The 19,343-nt window shown below is 36.6% G+C and overlaps 1 protein-coding gene across 1 annotated transcript in view; it reads right to left on the minus strand.

Moving 5' to 3' along the window:
• The window catches only part of Ddr (discoidin domain-containing receptor 2), an 817,465-nt gene that overhangs the window by 20,839 nt on the left and 777,283 nt on the right, over nucleotides 1-19,343 (minus strand). The window contains 1 exon segment of the mRNA XM_075294255.1: nucleotides 1,764-1,926. Within this exon segment, the coding sequence (XP_075150370.1) occupies nucleotides 1,764-1,926 (163 nt within the window).

The following is a 19,343-nucleotide window of genomic DNA, read 5'->3' on the forward strand; positions in this document are numbered from 1 at the left end:
TAGAAAATTTTGTCAAAATTTTATTTCTATGGAGAATTTTGTCAAAATTTTATTTCTATAAAAAATTTTGTCAAAATTTAATTTTGCATAGAAAATTTATACACGCTTTGACTGTACATGTTTCGATTCGGGCGAATGAATCTTTCCAAAGTCTTTAGTATAGATTTGGCTGGGAGAGAGAGAGAGAGATCTCCAGGCGTGTTTAGATTTGTATCTGGCGTTTTCTTGTTAATGACTCTATTAATCATGTTCTTTAATCTAAATCTGTCCATAAAGCTCGATTAATAATTGTAAAATTAGATATAATGCATTTGGACGTTAATTGCCTGTTTCGGTATAAGGCTAACATGAAATATAATAGAAAATTTTGTCAAAATTTTATTTCTATAGAAGATTTTGTCGAACTTTTATTTGTATAGAAAATTTTGTAAAAATGTAGTGTCTATATAGAAAAAATTTCAAAATTTTATTTCTATAGGAATTTTTATCAAAATTTTATTTCTATAGAAAATGTTGTCAAAATTTGATATCTATAGAAAATTTTGTCAAAATTTGATATCTATAGAAAATTTTGTCAAAATTTGATATCTATAAAAAATTTTTTTCAAAATTTTTTTCCATAGAAAATTTTGTCAAAGTTGTAATTCTTTAGAAAAATCGTTGGAGCAGAATATTTTGCAAAATCTATCAAACCAACAAAAATTCTACCAATCTACAAAACAGTAGAAAATCTACCATGTTTGGTGGAATTCTACTAGAGGTGTGCACGTGACACAAAATTGTCGTGACTCACGAAAATTTTCGTGATTCGTGCGTGAGTCGTGAGTCACGCTCATGACAACAGCGTGAGTGTGCGTGAGCGTGATTAACAAACCAAAATGTCGTGCGTGAGCGTGAGTCACGAAAATAATATCTTCGTGAGTGTGCGTGAGTAACGAATTACACTCACGAAAATATTCCTGCTCACCAACATAAAACGCTTAAAAGTTAAATTCAATTACAATTTTAGTGATACCTGGGATGTTAAGAGTTTAATAACACTCTCGATTTTAATAATGCTCATGTTGTCAGACACTTCGGTAAGGTAAATTAATCATAAAATTATTCGTGAATCACGATATTTTTCGTGAGTCACTGTATTTTTCATGAGTCACGACGTTTTCGTGCGTGAGTGTGCGTGAGTACAAATTTTCTTTTCGTGAGTGTGCGTGAGTCCCACCAAAAAATATCGTGCGTGAGTGTTCGTGAGTATGATTTTTCAGTCGTGATTGTGCGTGAGCGTGAGTAAACTATTACTCACGTGCACACCTCTAAATTCTACCAACTGTGGTAACCGTTATTTCAATCCGTTGGACTTTTGCGACTGGAGAATTTTGAACAGTAGGGTTAGCACTAAAAGATACGAAGGTGTATAGGGTGTTTGAAAGGCATAATTCGTGTCAAATGTACGAACAAATTTAAACGGTATATAGCCCCGATATAAACGGATCCCCAGATTTGACTTCCGCAGCCTCTAGGAAGAGCAAATTTTATCGCATCTGGTTGAAATTTGGTGTACGGTGTCAATATATGGCCTGTGACCACCATGCAGTAATTGGTACTCCTCCATATAAACCTATCAAATCGAACCATAACCCAAGTAATTCGAATATTTGTGACATTCTTTAGTTGAACCCTGTTAGCAATCCTTGTTGGAGGGTATATAAGATTAGGTATGAACGAACATTCGGTCATATATAGATGTTTTTTATTTCCCCACTTACCAATAGTACACTTTCCCATGCCATCCATCGAATGGGCATTGGTTGTGTCTGACGTCCAGCTGATCCTTCCAACTGACAATAGTCGGATGTATAGGCTGAACGATTTATCACAGTGCCAATGGTGCATACCCTTATGCTATAGTCGGGTCCAATAATGCAACTCCTGAAAATTGGAAAATAGGGAAAATTTTAATTAATTGAGTTATAGGGGAAATATAAAATAAAATTATATAAATAAATTCCAAACAAATGTTTGACACACATTATATATCTCAGTCTGGATATTTATAAAGACAGAGATTCATGGTTTATTCCAAGTTTTTTTCTGGCAATAAAAATCATTAAAAAACCAGTAAGGAAAGTCTAAAGTCGGGCGGGGCCGACTATATTATACCCTGCACCACTTTGTAGATCTAAATTTTCGATACCATATCACATCCGTCAAATGTGTTGGGGGCTATATATTAAGGTTTGTCCCAAATACATACATTTAAATATCACTCGATCTGGACAGAATTTGATAGACTCTACAAAATCTATAGACTTAAAATTTAAGTCGGCTAATGCACTAGGGTGGAACACAATGTTAGTAAAAAACCAGTAAGGAAAGTCTAAAGTCGGGCGGGGCCGACTATATTATACCCTGCACCACTTTGTAGATCTAAATTTTCGATACCATATCACATCCGTCAAATGTGTTGGGGGCTATATATTAAGGTTTGTCCCAAATACATACATTTAAATATCACTCGATCTGGACAGAATTTGATAGACTCTACAAAATCTATAGACTTAAAATTTAAGTCGGCTAATGCACTAGGGTGGAACACAATGTTAGTAAAAAACCAGTAAGGAAAGTCTAAAGTCGGGCGGGGCCGACTATATTATACCCTGCACCACTTTGTAGATCTAAATTTTCGATACCATATCACATCCGTCAAATGTGTTGGGGGCTATATATATAAAGGTTTGTCCCAAATACATACATTTAAATATCACTCGATCTGGAAGAATTTGATAGACTTCTACAAAATCTATAGACTCAAAATTTAAGTCGGCTAATGCACTAGGGTGGAGCACAATGTTAGTAAAAAACCAGTAAGGAAAGTCTAAAGTCGGGCGGGGCCGACTATATTATACCCTGCACCACTTTGTAGATCTAAATTTTCGATACCATATCACATCCGTCAAATGTGTTGGGGGCTATATATATAAAGGTTTGTCCCAAATACATACATTTAAATATCACTCGATCTGGAAGAATTTGATAGACTTCTACAAAATCTATAGACTCAAAATTTAAGTCGGCTAATGCACTAGGGTGGAGCACAATGTTAGTAAAAAACCAGTAAGGAAAGTCTAAAGTCGGGCGGGGCCGACTATATTATACCCTGCACCACTTTGTAGATCTAAATTTTCGATACCATATCACATCCGTCAAATGTGTTGGGGGCTATATATAAAGGTTTGTCCCAAATACATACATTTAAATATCACTCGATCTGGAAGAATTTGATAGACTTCTACAAAATCTATAGACTCAAAATTTAAGTCGGTTAATGCACTAGGGTTGAACACAATGTTAGTAAAAAACCAGTAAGGAAAGTCTAAAGTCGGGCGGGGCCGACTATATTATACCCTGCACCACTTTGTAGATCTAAATTTTCGATACCATATCACATCCGTCAAATGTGTTGGGGGCTATATATAAAGGTTTGTCCCAAATACATACATTTAAATATCACTCGATCTGGAAGAATTTGATAGACTTCTACAAAATCTATAGACTCAAAATTTAAGTCGGTTAATGCACTAGGGTTGAACACAATGTTAGTAAAAAACAAGTAAGGAAAGTCTAAAGTCGGGCGGGGCCGACTATATTATACCCTGCACCACTTTGTAGATCTAAATTTTCGATACCATATTACATCCGTCAAATGTGTTGGGGTCTATATATAAAGGTTTATCCCAAATACATACATTAAAATATCACTCGATCTGGAAGAATTTGATAGACTTCTACAAAATATATAGACTCAAAATTTAAGTCGGCTAATGCACCAGGGTGGAACACAATGTTAGTAAAAAACCAGTAAGGAAAGTCTAAAGTCGGGCGGGGCCGACTATATTATACCCTGCACCACTTTGTAGATCTAAATTTTCGATACCATATCACATCCGTCAAATGTGTTGGGGGCTATATATAAAGGTTTGTCCCAAATACATACATTTAAATATCACTCGATCTGGAAGAATTTGATAGACTTCTACAAAATCTATAGACTCAAAATTTAAGTCGGTTAATGCACTAGGGTTGAACACAATGTTAGTAAAAAACAAGTAAGGAAAGTCTAAAGTCGGGCGGGGCCGACTATATTATACCCTGCACCACTTTGTAGATCTAAATTTTCGATACCATATTACATCCGTCAAATGTGTTGGGGTCTATATATAAAGGTTTATCCCAAATACATACATTAAAATATCACTCGATCTGGAAGAATTTGATAGACTTCTACAAAATATATAGACTCAAAATTTAAGTCGGCTAATGCACCAGGGTGGAACACAATGTTAGTAAAAAACAAGTAAGGAAAGTCTAAAGTCGGGCGGGGCCGACTATATTATACCCTGCACCACTTTGTAGATCTAAATTTTCGATACCATATTACATCCGTCAAATGTGTTGGGGTCTATATATAAAGGTTTATCCCAAATACATACATTAAAATATCACTCGATCTGGAAGAATTTGATAGACTTCTACAAAATATATAGACTCAAAATTTAAGTCGGCTAATGCACCAGGGTGGAACACAATGTTAGTAAAAAAATATGGGAAACGTTTAAATCTGAAGCAATTTTAAGGAAACTTTGAAAAAGTTTATTTATGATTTATCGCTCGATATATATTTATTAGAAGTTTAGGAAAATTAGAGTCATTTTTACAACTTTTCGACTAAGCAGTGGCGATTTTACAAGGAAAATGTTGATATTTAGACCATTTTCTTCGAAATCAGAAAAACATATATATGGGAGCTAAATCTAAATCTGAACCGATGTCAACCAAATTTGACACGCATAGCTACAATGCTAATTCTACTCCCTGTGCAAAATTTCAACTAAATCGGAGTTAAAAATTGGCCTCTGTGGTCATATGAGTGTAAATCGGGCGAAAGCTATATATGGGAGATATATCTAAATCTGAACCGATTTCAACCAAATTTGGCACGTATAGCTACAATGCTAATTCTACTCCCTGTGCAAAATTTCAACTAAAACGGAGTTAAAAATTGGCCTCTGTGGTCATATGAGTGTAAATCGGGCGAAAGCTATATATGGGAGCTATATCTAAATCTGAACCGATTTCAACCAAATTTAGCACGTATAGCTACAATGCTAATTATACTCCCTGTGCAAAATTTCAACTAAATCGGAGCAAAAAATTGGCCTCTGTGGTCATTTGAGTGTAAATCGGGCGAAAGCTATATATGGGAGCTATATCTAAATCTGAACCGATTTCAACCAAATTTGACACGCATAGCTACAATGCTAATTCTACTCCATGTGCAAAATTTCAACTAAATCGGAGCAAAAAATTGGCCTCTGTGGGCAAATGAGTGTAAATCGGGCGAAAGCTATATATGGGAGCTATATCTAAATCTGAACCGATTTGGCTGATATTTTGCAAAATTTTCGAGACTCATAAAATATTCGGATGTACGGAATTTGAGGAAGATCGGTTGATATACACGCCAATTATGACCAGATCGGTGAAAACTATATATGGCAGCTATATCTAAATCTGAACCGACTTTTTCCAAAATCAATAGGGATTGTCTTTGAGCCGAAGCAGGACCCTATACCAAATTTTAGGACAATCGGACTAAAACTGCGAGCTGTACTTTGCACACAAAAATACATCAACAGACAGACAGACAGACGGACAGACAGACAGACAGACAGACAGACAGACAGACAGACAGACAGACAGACGGACATCGCTAAATCGACTCAGAATTTAATTCTAAGACGATCGGTATACTAAACGATGGGTCTCAGACTTTTCCTTCTTGACGTTACATACAAATGCACAAACTTATTATACCCTGTACCACAGTAGTGGTGAAGGGTATAAATATGGGAAACGTTTAAATCTGAAGCAATTTTAAGGAAACTTCGAAAAAGTTTATTTATGATTTATCGCTCGATATATATGTATTAGAAGTTTAGGAAAATTAGAGTCATTTTTACAACTTTTCGACTAAGCAGTGGCGATTTTACAAGGAAAATGTTGGTATTTTGACCATTTTTGTCGAAATCAGAAAAACATATATATGGGAGCTATATGTAAATCTGAACCGATTTCAACCAAATTTGGCACGCATAGCTACAATGCTAATTCTACTCCCTGTGCAAAATTTCAACTAAATCGGAGTTAAAAATTGGCCTCTGTGGTCATATGAGTGTAAATCGGGCGAAAGCTATATATGGGAGATATATCTAAATCTGAACCGATTTCAACCAAATTTGGCACGCATAGCTACAATGCTAATTCTACACCCTGTGAAAAATTTCAACTAAATCGGAGCAAAAAATTGGCCTCTGTGGTCATATGAGTGTAAATCGGGCGAAAGCTATATATGGGAGATATATCCAAATCTGAACCGATTTCAACCAAATTTGGCACTCATAGTTTCAATGCTAATTCTACTCCCTGTGCAAAATTTCAACTAAATCGGAGTTAAAAATTGGCCTCTGTGGTCATATGAGTGTAAATCGGGCGAAAGCTATATATGGGAGATATATCCAAATCTGAACCGATTTCAACCAAATTTGGCACGCATAGTTACAATGCTAATTCTACTCCCTGTGCAAAATTTCAACCAAATCGGAGTTAAAAATTGGCCTCTTTGGGCAAATGAGTGTAAATCGGGCGAAAGCTATATATGAGAGCTATATCTAAATCTGAACCGATTTGGCTGGTATTTTGCAAGTTTTTCGAGACCCATAAAATATTCGGATGTACGGAATTTGAGGAAGATCGGTTGATATACACGCCAATTATGACCAGATCGGCGAAAAATATATATGGCAGCTATATCTAAATCTGAACCGATTTTTTCCAAAATCAATAGGGATCGTCTTTGAGCCGAAACAGGACCCTATACCAAATTTTAGGACAATCGGACTAAAACTGCGAGCTGTACTTTGCACACAAAAATACATCAACAGACAGACAGACAGACAGACAGACAGACGGACAGACAGACGGACAGACAGACAGACGGACATCGCTAAATCGACTCAGAATTTAATACTAAGCCGATCCGTATACTTAAAGGTTGGTCTATGATTACTCCTTCTTGGCGTTACATACAAATGCACAAACTTATTATACCCTGTACCACAGTAGTGGTGAAGGGTATAAATATGGGAAACGTTTAAATCTGAAGCAATTTTAAGGAAACTTCGAAAAAGTTTATTTATGATTTTTCGCTCGATATATATGTGTTAGAAGTTTAGGAAAATTAGAGTCATTTTTACAACTTTTCGACTAAGCAGTGGCGATTTTAGAAGGAAAATGTTGGTATTTTGACCATTTTTATCGAAATCAGAAAAACATATATATGGGAGCTATATCTAAATCTGAACCGATTTCAACCAAATTTGGCACGCATAGCTACAATGCTAATTCTACTCCCTGTGCAAAATTTCAACTAAATCGGAGTTAAAAATTGGTCTCTGTGGTCATATGAGTGTAAATCGGGCGAAAGCTTTATATGGGAGATATATCCAAATCTGAACCGATTTCAAGCAAATTTGGCACGCATAGTTACAACGCTAATTCTACTCCATATGCAAAATTTCAACTAAATCGGAGCAAAAAATTGGCCTCTGTGGGCAAATGAGTGTAAATCGGGCGAAAGCTATATATGGGAGCTATATCTAAATCTGAACCGATTTGGCTGATATTTTGCAAGTTTTTCGAGACTCATAAAATATTCGGATGTACGGAATTTGAGGAAGATCGGTTGATATACACGCCAATTATGACCAGATCGGTGAAAAATATATATGGCAGCTATATCTAAATCTGAACCGATTTTTTCCAAAATCAATAGGGATCGTCTTTGAGCCGAAACAGGACCCTATACCAAATTTTAGGACAATCGGACTAAAACTGCGAGCTGTACTTTGCACACAAAAATACATCAACAGACAGACAGACAGACAGACAGACAGACGGACAGACAGACGGACAGACAGACGGACAGACAGACAGACGGACATCGCTAAATCGACTCAGAATTTAATTCTAAGCCGATCCGTATACTAAAAGGTTGGTCTATGATTACTCCTTCTTGGCGTTACATACAAATGCACAAACTTATTATACCCTGTACCACAGTAGTGGTGAAGGGTATAAATATGGGAAACGTTTAAATCTGAAGCAATTTTAAGGAAACTTCGAAAAAGTTTATTTATGATTTTTCGCTCGATATATATGTGTTAGAAGTTTAGGAAAATTAGAGTCATTTTTACAACTTTTCGACTAAGCAGTGGCGATTTTAGAAGGAAAATGTTGGTATTTTGACCATTTTTATCGAAATCAGAAAAACATATATATGGGAGCTATATCTAAATCTGAACCGATTTCAACCAAATTTGGCACGCATAGCTACAATGCTAATTCTACTCCCTGTGCAAAATTTCAACTAAATCGGAGTTAAAAATTGGTCTCTGTGGTCATATGAGTGTAAATCGGGCGAAAGCTTTATATGGGAGATATATCCAAATCTGAACCGATTTCAAGCAAATTTGGCACGCATAGTTACAACGCTAATTCTACTCCATATGCAAAATTTCAACTAAATCGGAGCAAAAAATTGGCCTCTGTGGGCAAATGAGTGTAAATCGGGCGAAAGCTATATATGGGAGCTATATCTAAATCTGAACCGATTTGGCTGATATTTTGCAAGTTTTTCGAGACTCATAAAATATTCGGATGTACGGAATTTGAGGAAGATCGGTTGATATACACGCCAATTATGACCAGATCGGTGAAAAATATATATGGCAGCTATATCTAAATCTGAACCGATTTTTTCCAAAATCAATAGGGATCGTCTTTGAGCCGAAACAGGACCCTATACCAAATTTTAGGACAATCGGACTAAAACTGCGAGCTGTACTTTGCACACAAAAATACATCAACAGACAGACAGACAGACAGACGGACAGACAGACGGACAGACAGACGGACAGACAGACAGACGGACATCGCTAAATCGACTCAGAATTTAATTCTAAGCCGATCCGTATACTAAAAGGTTGGTCTATGATTACTCCTTCTTGGCGTTACATACAAATGCACAAACTTATTATACCCTGTACCACAGTAGTGGTGAAGGGTATAAATATGGGAAACGTTTAAATCTGAAGCAATTTTAAGGAAACTTCGAAAAAGTTTATTTATGATTTATCGCTCGATATATATGTATTAGAAGTTTAGGAAAATTAGAGTCATTTTTACAACTTTTCGACTAAGCAGTGGCGATTTTACAAGGAAAATGTTGGTATTTTGACCATTTTTGTCGAAATCAGAAAAACATATATATGGGAGCTATATGTAAATCTGAACCGATTTCAACCAAATTTGGCACGCATAGCTACAATGCTAATTCTACTCCCTGTGCAAAATTTCAACTAAATCGGAGTTAAAAATTGGCCTCTGTGGTCATATGAGTGTAAATCGGGCGAAAGCTATATATGGGAGATATATCTAAATCTGAACCGATTTCAACCAAATTTGGCACGCATAGCTACAATGCTAATTCTACACCCTGTGAAAAATTTCAACTAAATCGGAGCAAAAAATTGGCCTCTGTGGTCATATGAGTGTAAATCGGGCGAAAGCTATATATGGGAGATATATCCAAATCTGAACCGATTTCAACCAAATTTGGCACTCATAGTTTCAATGCTAATTCTACTCCCTGTGCAAAATTTCAACTAAATCGGAGTTAAAAATTGGCCTCTGTGGTCATATGAGTGTAAATCGGGCGAAAGCTATATATGGGAGATATATCCAAATCTGAACCGATTTCAACCAAATTTGGCACGCATAGTTACAATGCTAATTCTACTCCCTGTGCAAAATTTCAACCAAATCGGAGTTAAAAATTGGCCTCTTTGGGCAAATGAGTGTAAATCGGGCGAAAGCTATATATGAGAGCTATATCTAAATCTGAACCGATTTGGCTGGTATTTTGCAAGTTTTTCGAGACCCATAAAATATTCGGATGTACGGAATTTGAGGAAGATCGGTTGATATACACGCCAATTATGACCAGATCGGCGAAAAATATATATGGCAGCTATATCTAAATCTGAACCGATTTTTTCCAAAATCAATAGGGATCGTCTTTGAGCCGAAACAGGACCCTATACCAAATTTTAGGACAATCGGACTAAAACTGCGAGCTGTACTTTGCACACAAAAATACATCAACAGACAGACAGACAGACAGACAGACAGACGGACAGACAGACGGACAGACAGACAGACGGACATCGCTAAATCGACTCAGAATTTAATACTAAGCCGATCCGTATACTTAAAGGTTGGTCTATGATTACTCCTTCTTGGCGTTACATACAAATGCACAAACTTATTATACCCTGTACCACAGTAGTGGTGAAGGGTATAAATATGGGAAACGTTTAAATCTGAAGCAATTTTAAGGAAACTTCGAAAAAGTTTATTTATGATTTTTCGCTCGATATATATGTGTTAGAAGTTTAGGAAAATTAGAGTCATTTTTACAACTTTTCGACTAAGCAGTGGCGATTTTAGAAGGAAAATGTTGGTATTTTGACCATTTTTATCGAAATCAGAAAAACATATATATGGGAGCTATATCTAAATCTGAACCGATTTCAACCAAATTTGGCACGCATAGCTACAATGCTAATTCTACTCCCTGTGCAAAATTTCAACTAAATCGGAGTTAAAAATTGGTCTCTGTGGTCATATGAGTGTAAATCGGGCGAAAGCTTTATATGGGAGATATATCCAAATCTGAACCGATTTCAAGCAAATTTGGCACGCATAGTTACAACGCTAATTCTACTCCATATGCAAAATTTCAACTAAATCGGAGCAAAAAATTGGCCTCTGTGGGCAAATGAGTGTAAATCGGGCGAAAGCTATATATGGGAGCTATATCTAAATCTGAACCGATTTGGCTGATATTTTGCAAGTTTTTCGAGACTCATAAAATATTCGGATGTACGGAATTTGAGGAAGATCGGTTGATATACACGCCAATTATGACCAGATCGGTGAAAAATATATATGGCAGCTATATCTAAATCTGAACCGATTTTTTCCAAAATCAATAGGGATCGTCTTTGAGCCGAAACAGGACCCTATACCAAATTTTAGGACAATCGGACTAAAACTGCGAGCTGTACTTTGCACACAAAAATACATCAACAGACAGACAGACAGACAGACAGACGGACAGACAGACGGACAGACAGACGGACAGGCAGACAGACGGACATCGCTAAATCGACTCAGAATTTAATTCTAAGCCGATCCGTATACTAAAAGGTTGGTCTATGATTACTCCTTCTTGGCGTTACATACAAATGCACAAACTTATTATACCCTGTACCACAGTAGTGGTGAAGGGTATAAATATGGGAAACGTTTAAATCTGAAGCAATTTTAAGGAAACTTCGAAAAAGTTTATTTATGATTTTTCGCTCGATATATATGTGTTAGAAGTTTAGGAAAATTAGAGTCATTTTTACAACTTTTCGACTAAGCAGTGGCGATTTTAGAAGGAAAATGTTGGTATTTTGACCATTTTTATCGAAATCAGAAAAACATATATATGGGAGCTATATCTAAATCTGAACCGATTTCAACCAAATTTGGCACGCATAGCTACAATGCTAATTCTACTCCCTGTGCAAAATTTCAACTAAATCGGAGTTAAAAATTGGTCTCTGTGGTCATATGAGTGTAAATCGGGCGAAAGCTTTATATGGGAGATATATCCAAATCTGAACCGATTTCAAGCAAATTTGGCACGCATAGTTACAACGCTAATTCTACTCCATATGCAAAATTTCAACTAAATCGGAGCAAAAAATTGGCCTCTGTGGGCAAATGAGTGTAAATCGGGCGAAAGCTATATATGGGAGCTATATCTAAATCTGAACCGATTTGGCTGATATTTTGCAAGTTTTTCGAGACTCATAAAATATTCGGATGTACGGAATTTGAGGAAGATCGGTTGATATACACGCCAATTATGACCAGATCGGTGAAAAATATATATGGCAGCTATATCTAAATCTGAACCGATTTTTTCCAAAATCAATAGGGATCGTCTTTGAGCCGAAACAGGACCCTATACCAAATTTTAGGACAATCGGACTAAAACTGCGAGCTGTACTTTGCACACAAAAATACATCAACAGACAGACAGACAGACAGACAGACAGACGGACAGACAGACGGACAGACAGACGGACAGACAGACAGACGGACATCGCTAAATCGACTCAGAATTTAATTCTAAGCCGATCCGTATACTAAAAGGTTGGTCTATGATTACTCCTTCTTGGCGTTACATACAAATGCACAAACTTATTATACCCTGTACCACAGTAGTGGTGAAGGGTATAAATATGGGAAACATAAAAATCTGAAGCAATTTTAAGGAAATTTCGCAAAAGTTTATTTATGATTTATCGCTCGATATATATGTATAAGAAGTTTAAGAAAATTAGGGTCATTTTTTCAACTATTCGACTAAGCAGTGGCGATTTTACAAGGAAAATGTTGGTATTTTGACAATTTTTGTCGAAATCAGAAAAACATATATATGGGAGCTACATCTAAATCTGAACCGATTTCAACCAAATTTGGCACGCATAGCAACAATGCTAATTCTACTCCCTGTGCAAAATTTCAACTAAATCGGAGCAAAAAATTTGCCTCTGTGGTCATATGAGTGTAAATCGGGCGAAAGCTATATATGGGAGCTATATCTAAATCTGAACCGATTCCAATCAAATTTGGCACGCATAGCAACAATGCTAATTCTACTCCCTGTGCAAAATTTCAACTAAATCGGAGCAAAAAATTAGCCTCTGTGGTCATATGAGTGTAAATCGGGCGAAAGCTATATATGGGAGCTATATCCAAATCTGAACCGATTTCCACCAAATTTGACACGCATAGCTATAATGCTAATTCTACTCCCTGTGCAAAATTTCATCTAAATCGGAGCAAAAAATTGGCCTCTGTGGACAAAGGAGTGTAAATCGGGCGAAAGCTATATATGGGAGCTATATCTAAATCTGAACCGATTTGGATGATATTTTGCAAGTTTTTCGAGACTCATGAAATATTGAGATGTACGGAATTTGAGGAAGATCGGTTGATATACACGCCAATTATGACCAGATCGGTGAAAAATATATATGGCAGCTATATCTAAATCTGAACCGATTTTTTCCAAAATCAATAGGGATCGTCTTTGAGCCGAAACAGGACCCCATACCAAATTTTAGGACAATCGGACTAAAACTGCGAGCTGTACTTTGCACACAAAAATACATCAACAGACAGACAGACAGACAGACAGACAGACGGACAGACAGACGGACAGACAGACGGACAGACAGACAGACGGACATCGCTAAATCGACTCAGAATTTAATTCTAAGCCGATCCGTATACTAAAAGGTTGGTCTATGATTACTCCTTCTTGGCGTTACATACAAATGCACAAACTTATTATACCCTGTACCACAGTAGTGGTGAAGGGTATAAATATGGGAAACGTTTAAATCTGAAGCAATTTTAAGGAAACTTCGAAAAAGTTTATTTATGATTTTTCGCTCGATATATATGTGTTAGAAGTTTAGGAAAATTAGAGTCATTTTTACAACTTTTCGACTAAGCAGTGGCGATTTTAGAAGGAAAATGTTGGTATTTTGACCATTTTTATCGAAATCAGAAAAACATATATATGGGAGCTATATCTAAATCTGAACCGATTTCAACCAAATTTGGCACGCATAGCTACAATGCTAATTCTACTCCCTGTGCAAAATTTCAACTAAATCGGAGTTAAAAATTGGTCTCTGTGGTCATATGAGTGTAAATCGGGCGAAAGCTTTATATGGGAGATATATCCAAATCTGAACCGATTTCAAGCAAATTTGGCACGCATAGTTACAACGCTAATTCTACTCCATATGCAAAATTTCAACTAAATCGGAGCAAAAAATTGGCCTCTGTGGGCAAATGAGTGTAAATCGGGCGAAAGCTATATATGGGAGCTATATCTAAATCTGAACCGATTTGGCTGATATTTTGCAAGTTTTTCGAGACTCATAAAATATTTGGATGTACGGAATTTGAGGAAGTTCGGTTGATATACACGCCAATTATGACCAGATCGGTGAAAAATATATATGGCAGCTATATCTAAATCTGAACCGATTTTTTCCAAAATCAATAGGGATCGTCTTTGAGCCGAAACAGGACCCTATACCAAATTTTAGGACAATCGGACTAAAACTGCGAGCTGTACTTTGCACACAAAAATACATCAACAGACAGACAGACAGACAGACAGACAGACGGACAGACAGACGGACAGACAGACGGACAGACAGACAGACGGACATCGCTAAATCGACTCAGAATTTAATTCTAAGCCGATCCGTATACTAAAAGGTTGGTCTATGATTACTCCTTCTTGGCGTTACATACAAATGCACAAACTTATTATACCCTGTACCACAGTAGTGGTGAAGGGTATAAATATGGGAAACGTTTAAATCTGAAGCAATTTTAAGGAAACTTCGAAAAAGTTTATTTATGATTTTTCGCTCGATATATATGTGTTAGAAGTTTAGGAAAATTAGAGTCATTTTTACAACTTTTCGACTAAGCAGTGGCGATTTTAGAAGGAAAATGTTGGTATTTTGACCATTTTTATCGAAATCAGAAAAACATATATATGGGAGCTATATCTAAATCTGAACCGATTTCAACCAAATTTGGCACGCATAGCTACAATGCTAATTCTACTCCCTGTGCAAAATTTCAACTAAATCGGAGTTAAAAATTGGTCTCTGTGGTCATATGAGTGTAAATCGGGCGAAAGCTTTATATGGGAGATATATCCAAATCTGAACCGATTTCAAGCAAATTTGGCACGCATAGTTACAACGCTAATTCTACTCCATATGCAAAATTTCAACTAAATCGGAGCAAAAAATTGGCCTCTGTGGGCAAATGAGTGTAAATCGGGCGAAAGCTATATATGGGAGCTATATCTAAATCTGAACCGATTTGGCTGATATTTTGCAAGTTTTTCGAGACTCATAAAATATTCGGATGTACGGAATTTGAGGAAGATCGGTTGATATACACGCCAATTATGACCAGATCGGTGAAAAATATATATGGCAGCTATATCTAAATCTGAACCGATTTTTTCCAAAATCAATAGGGATCGTCTTTGAGCCGAAACAGGACCCTATACCAAATTTTAGGACAATCGGACTAAAACTGCGAGCTGTACTTTGCACACAAAAATACATCAACAGACAGACAGACAGACAGACAGACGGACAGACAGACGGACAGACAGACGGACAGACAGACAGACGGACATCGCTAAATCGACTCAGAATTTAATTCTAAGCCGATCCGTATACTAAAAGGTTGGTCTATGATTACTCCTTCTTGGCGTTACATACAAATGCACAAACTTATTATACCCTGTACCACAGTAGTGGTGAAGGGTATAAATATGGGAAACATAAAAATCTGAAGCAATTTTAAGGAAATTTCGCAAAAGTTTATTTATGATTTATCGCTCGATATATATGTATAAGAAGTTTAAGAAAATTAGGGTCATTTTTTCAACTATTCGACTAAGCAGTGGCGATTTTACAAGGAAAATGTTGGTATTTTGACAATTTTTGTCGAAATCAGAAAAACATATATATGGGAGCTACATCTAAATCTGAACCGATTTCAACCAAATTTGGCACGCATAGCAACAATGCTAATTCTACTCCCTGTGCAAAATTTCAACTAAATCGGAGCAAAAAATTTGCCTCTGTGGTCATATGAGTGTAAATCGGGCGAAAGCTATATATGGGAGCTATATCTAAATCTGAACCGATTCCAATCAAATTTGGCACGCATAGCAACAATGCTAATTCTACTCCCTGTGCAAAATTTCAACTAAATCGGAGCAAAAAATTAGCCTCTGTGGTCATATGAGTGTAAATCGGGCGAAAGCTATATATGGGAGCTATATCCAAATCTGAACCGATTTCCACCAAATTTGACACGCATAGCTATAATGCTAATTCTACTCCCTGTGCAAAATTTCATCTAAATCGGAGCAAAAAATTGGCCTCTGTGGACAAAGGAGTGTAAATCGGGCGAAAGCTATATATGGGAGCTATATCTAAATCTGAACCGATTTGGATGATATTTTGCAAGTTTTTCGAGACTCATGAAATATTGAGATGTACGGAATTTGAGGAAGATCGGTTGATATACACGCCAATTATGACCAGATCGGTGAAAAATATATATGGCAGCTATATCTAAATCTGAACCGATTTTTTCCAAAATCAATAGGGATCGTCTTTGAGCCGAAACAGGACCCCATACCAAATTTTAGGACAATCGGACTAAAACTGCGAGCTGTACTTTGCACACAAAAATACATCAACAGACAGACAGACAGACGGACAGACAGACAGACAGACAGACAGACAGACAGACAGACAGACAGACGGACATCGCTAAATCGACTCAGAATTTAATTCTAAGACGATCGGTATACTAAACGATGGGTCTCAGACTTTTCCTTCTTGGCGTTACATACAAATGCACAAACTTATTATACCCTGTACCACAGTAGTGGTGAAGGGTATAAATATGGGAAACATAAAAATCTGAAGCAATTTTAAGGAAATTTCGCAAAAGTTTATTTATGATTTATCGCTCGATATATATGTATAAGAAGTTTAAGAAAATTAGGGTCATTTTTTCAACTATTCGACTAAGCAGTGGCGATTTTACAAGGAAAATGTTGGTATTTTGACAATTTTTGTCGAAATCAGAAAAACATATATATGGGAGCTACATCTAAATCTGAACCGATTTCAACCAAATTTGGCACGCATAGCAACAATGCTAATTCTACTCCCTGTGCAAAATTTCAACTAAATCGGAGCAAAAAATTTGCCTCTGTGGTCATATGAGTGTAAATCGGGCGAAAGCTATATATGGGAGCTATATCTAAATCTGAACCGATTCCAATCAAATTTGGCACGCATAGCAACAATGCTAATTCTACTCCCTGTGCAAAATTTCAACTAAATCGGAGCAAAAAATTAGCCTCTGTGGTCATATGAGTGTAAATCGGGCGAAAGCTATATATGGGAGCTATATCCAAATCTGAACCGATTTCCACCAAATTTGACACGCATAGCTATAATGCTAATTCTACTCCCTGTGCAAAATTTCATCTAAATCGGAGCAAAAAATTGGCCTCTGTGGACAAAGGAGTGTAAATCGGGCGAAAGCTATATATGGGAGCTATATCTAAATCTGAACCGATTTGGATGATATTTTGCAAGTTTTTCGAGACTCATGAAATATTGAGATGTACGGAATTTGAGGAAGATCGGTTGATATACACGCCAATTATGACCAGATCGGTGAAAAATATATATGGCAGCTATATCTAAATCTGAACCGATTTTTTCCAAAATCAATAGGGATCGTCTTTGAGCCGAAACAGGACCCCATACCAAATTTTAGGACAATCGGACTAAAACTGCGAGCTGTACTTTGCACACAAAAATACATCAACAGACAGACAGACAGACGGACAGACAGACAGACAGACAGACAGACAGACAGACAGACAGACAGACGGACATCGCTAAATCGACTCAGAATTTAATTCTAAGACGATCGGTATACTAAACGATGGGTCTCAGACTTTTCCTTCTTGGCGTTACATACAAATGCACAAACTTATTATACCCTGTACCACAGTAGTGGTGAAGGGTATAAATATGGGAAACATAAAAATCTGAAGCAATTTTAAGGAAATTTCGCAAAAGTTTATTTATGATTTATCGCTCGATATATATGTATAAGAAGTTTAAGAAAATTAGGGTCATTTTTTCAACTATTCGACTAAGCAGTGGCGATTTTACAAGGAAAATGTTGGTATTTTGACAATTTTTGTCGAAATCAGAAAAACATATATATGGGAGCTACATCTAAATCTGAACCGATTTCAACCAAATTTGGCACGCATAGCAACAATGCTAATTCTACTCCCTGTGCAAAATTTCAACTAAATCGGAGCAAAAAATTTGCCTCTGTGGTCATATGAGTGTAAATCGGGCGAAAGCTATATATGGGAGCTATATCTAAATCTGAACCGATTCCAATCAAATTTGGCACGCATAGCAACAATGCTAATTCTACTCCCTGTGCAAAATTTCAACTAAATCGGAGCAAAAAATTAGCCTCTGTGGTCATATGAGTGTAAATCGGGCGAAAGCTATATATGGGAGCTATATCCAAATCTGAACCGATTTCCACCAAATTTGACACGCATAGCTATAATGCTAATTCTACTCCCTGTGCAAAATTTCATCTAAATCGGAGCAAAAAATTGGCCTCTGTGGACAAAGGAGTGTAAATCGGGCGAAAGCTATATATGGGAGCTATATCTAAATCTGAACCGATTTGGATGATATTTTGCAAGTTTTTCGAGACTCATGAAATATTGAGATGTACGGAATTTGAGGAAGATCGGTTGATATACACGCCAATTATGACCAGATCGGTGAAAAATATATATGGCAGCTATATCTAAATCTGAACCGATTTTTTCCAAAATCAATAGGGATCGTCTTTGAGCCGAAACAGGACCCCATACCAAATTTTAGGACAATCGGACTAAAACTGCGAGCTGTACTTTGCACACAAAAATACATCAACAGACAGACAGACAGACGGACAGACAGACAGACAGACAGACAGACAGACAGACAGACAGACAGACAGACAGACAGACGGACATCGCTAAATCGACTCAGAATTTAATTCTAAGACGATCGGTATACTAAACGATGGGTCTCAGACTTTTCCTTCTTGGCGTTACATACAAATGCACAAACTTATTATACCCTGTACCACAGTAGTGGTGAAGGGTATAAATATGGGAAACATAAAAATCTGAAGCAATTTTAAGGAAATTTCGCAAAAGTTTATTTATGATTTATCGCTCGATATATATGTATAAGAAGTTTAAGAAAATTAGGGTCATTTTTTCAACTATTCGACTAAGCAGTGGCGATTTTACAAGGAAAATGTTGGTATTTTGACAATTTTTGTCGAAATCAGAAAAACATATATATGGGAGCTACATCTAAATCTGAACCGATTTCAACCAAATTTGGCACGCATAGCAACAATGCTAATTCTAC

The sequence above is a fragment of the Haematobia irritans genome, chromosome 2, assembly GCF_050003625.1.
Source record: "Haematobia irritans isolate KBUSLIRL chromosome 2, ASM5000362v1, whole genome shotgun sequence".
Taxonomy (NCBI): domain Eukaryota; kingdom Metazoa; phylum Arthropoda; class Insecta; order Diptera; family Muscidae; genus Haematobia; species Haematobia irritans.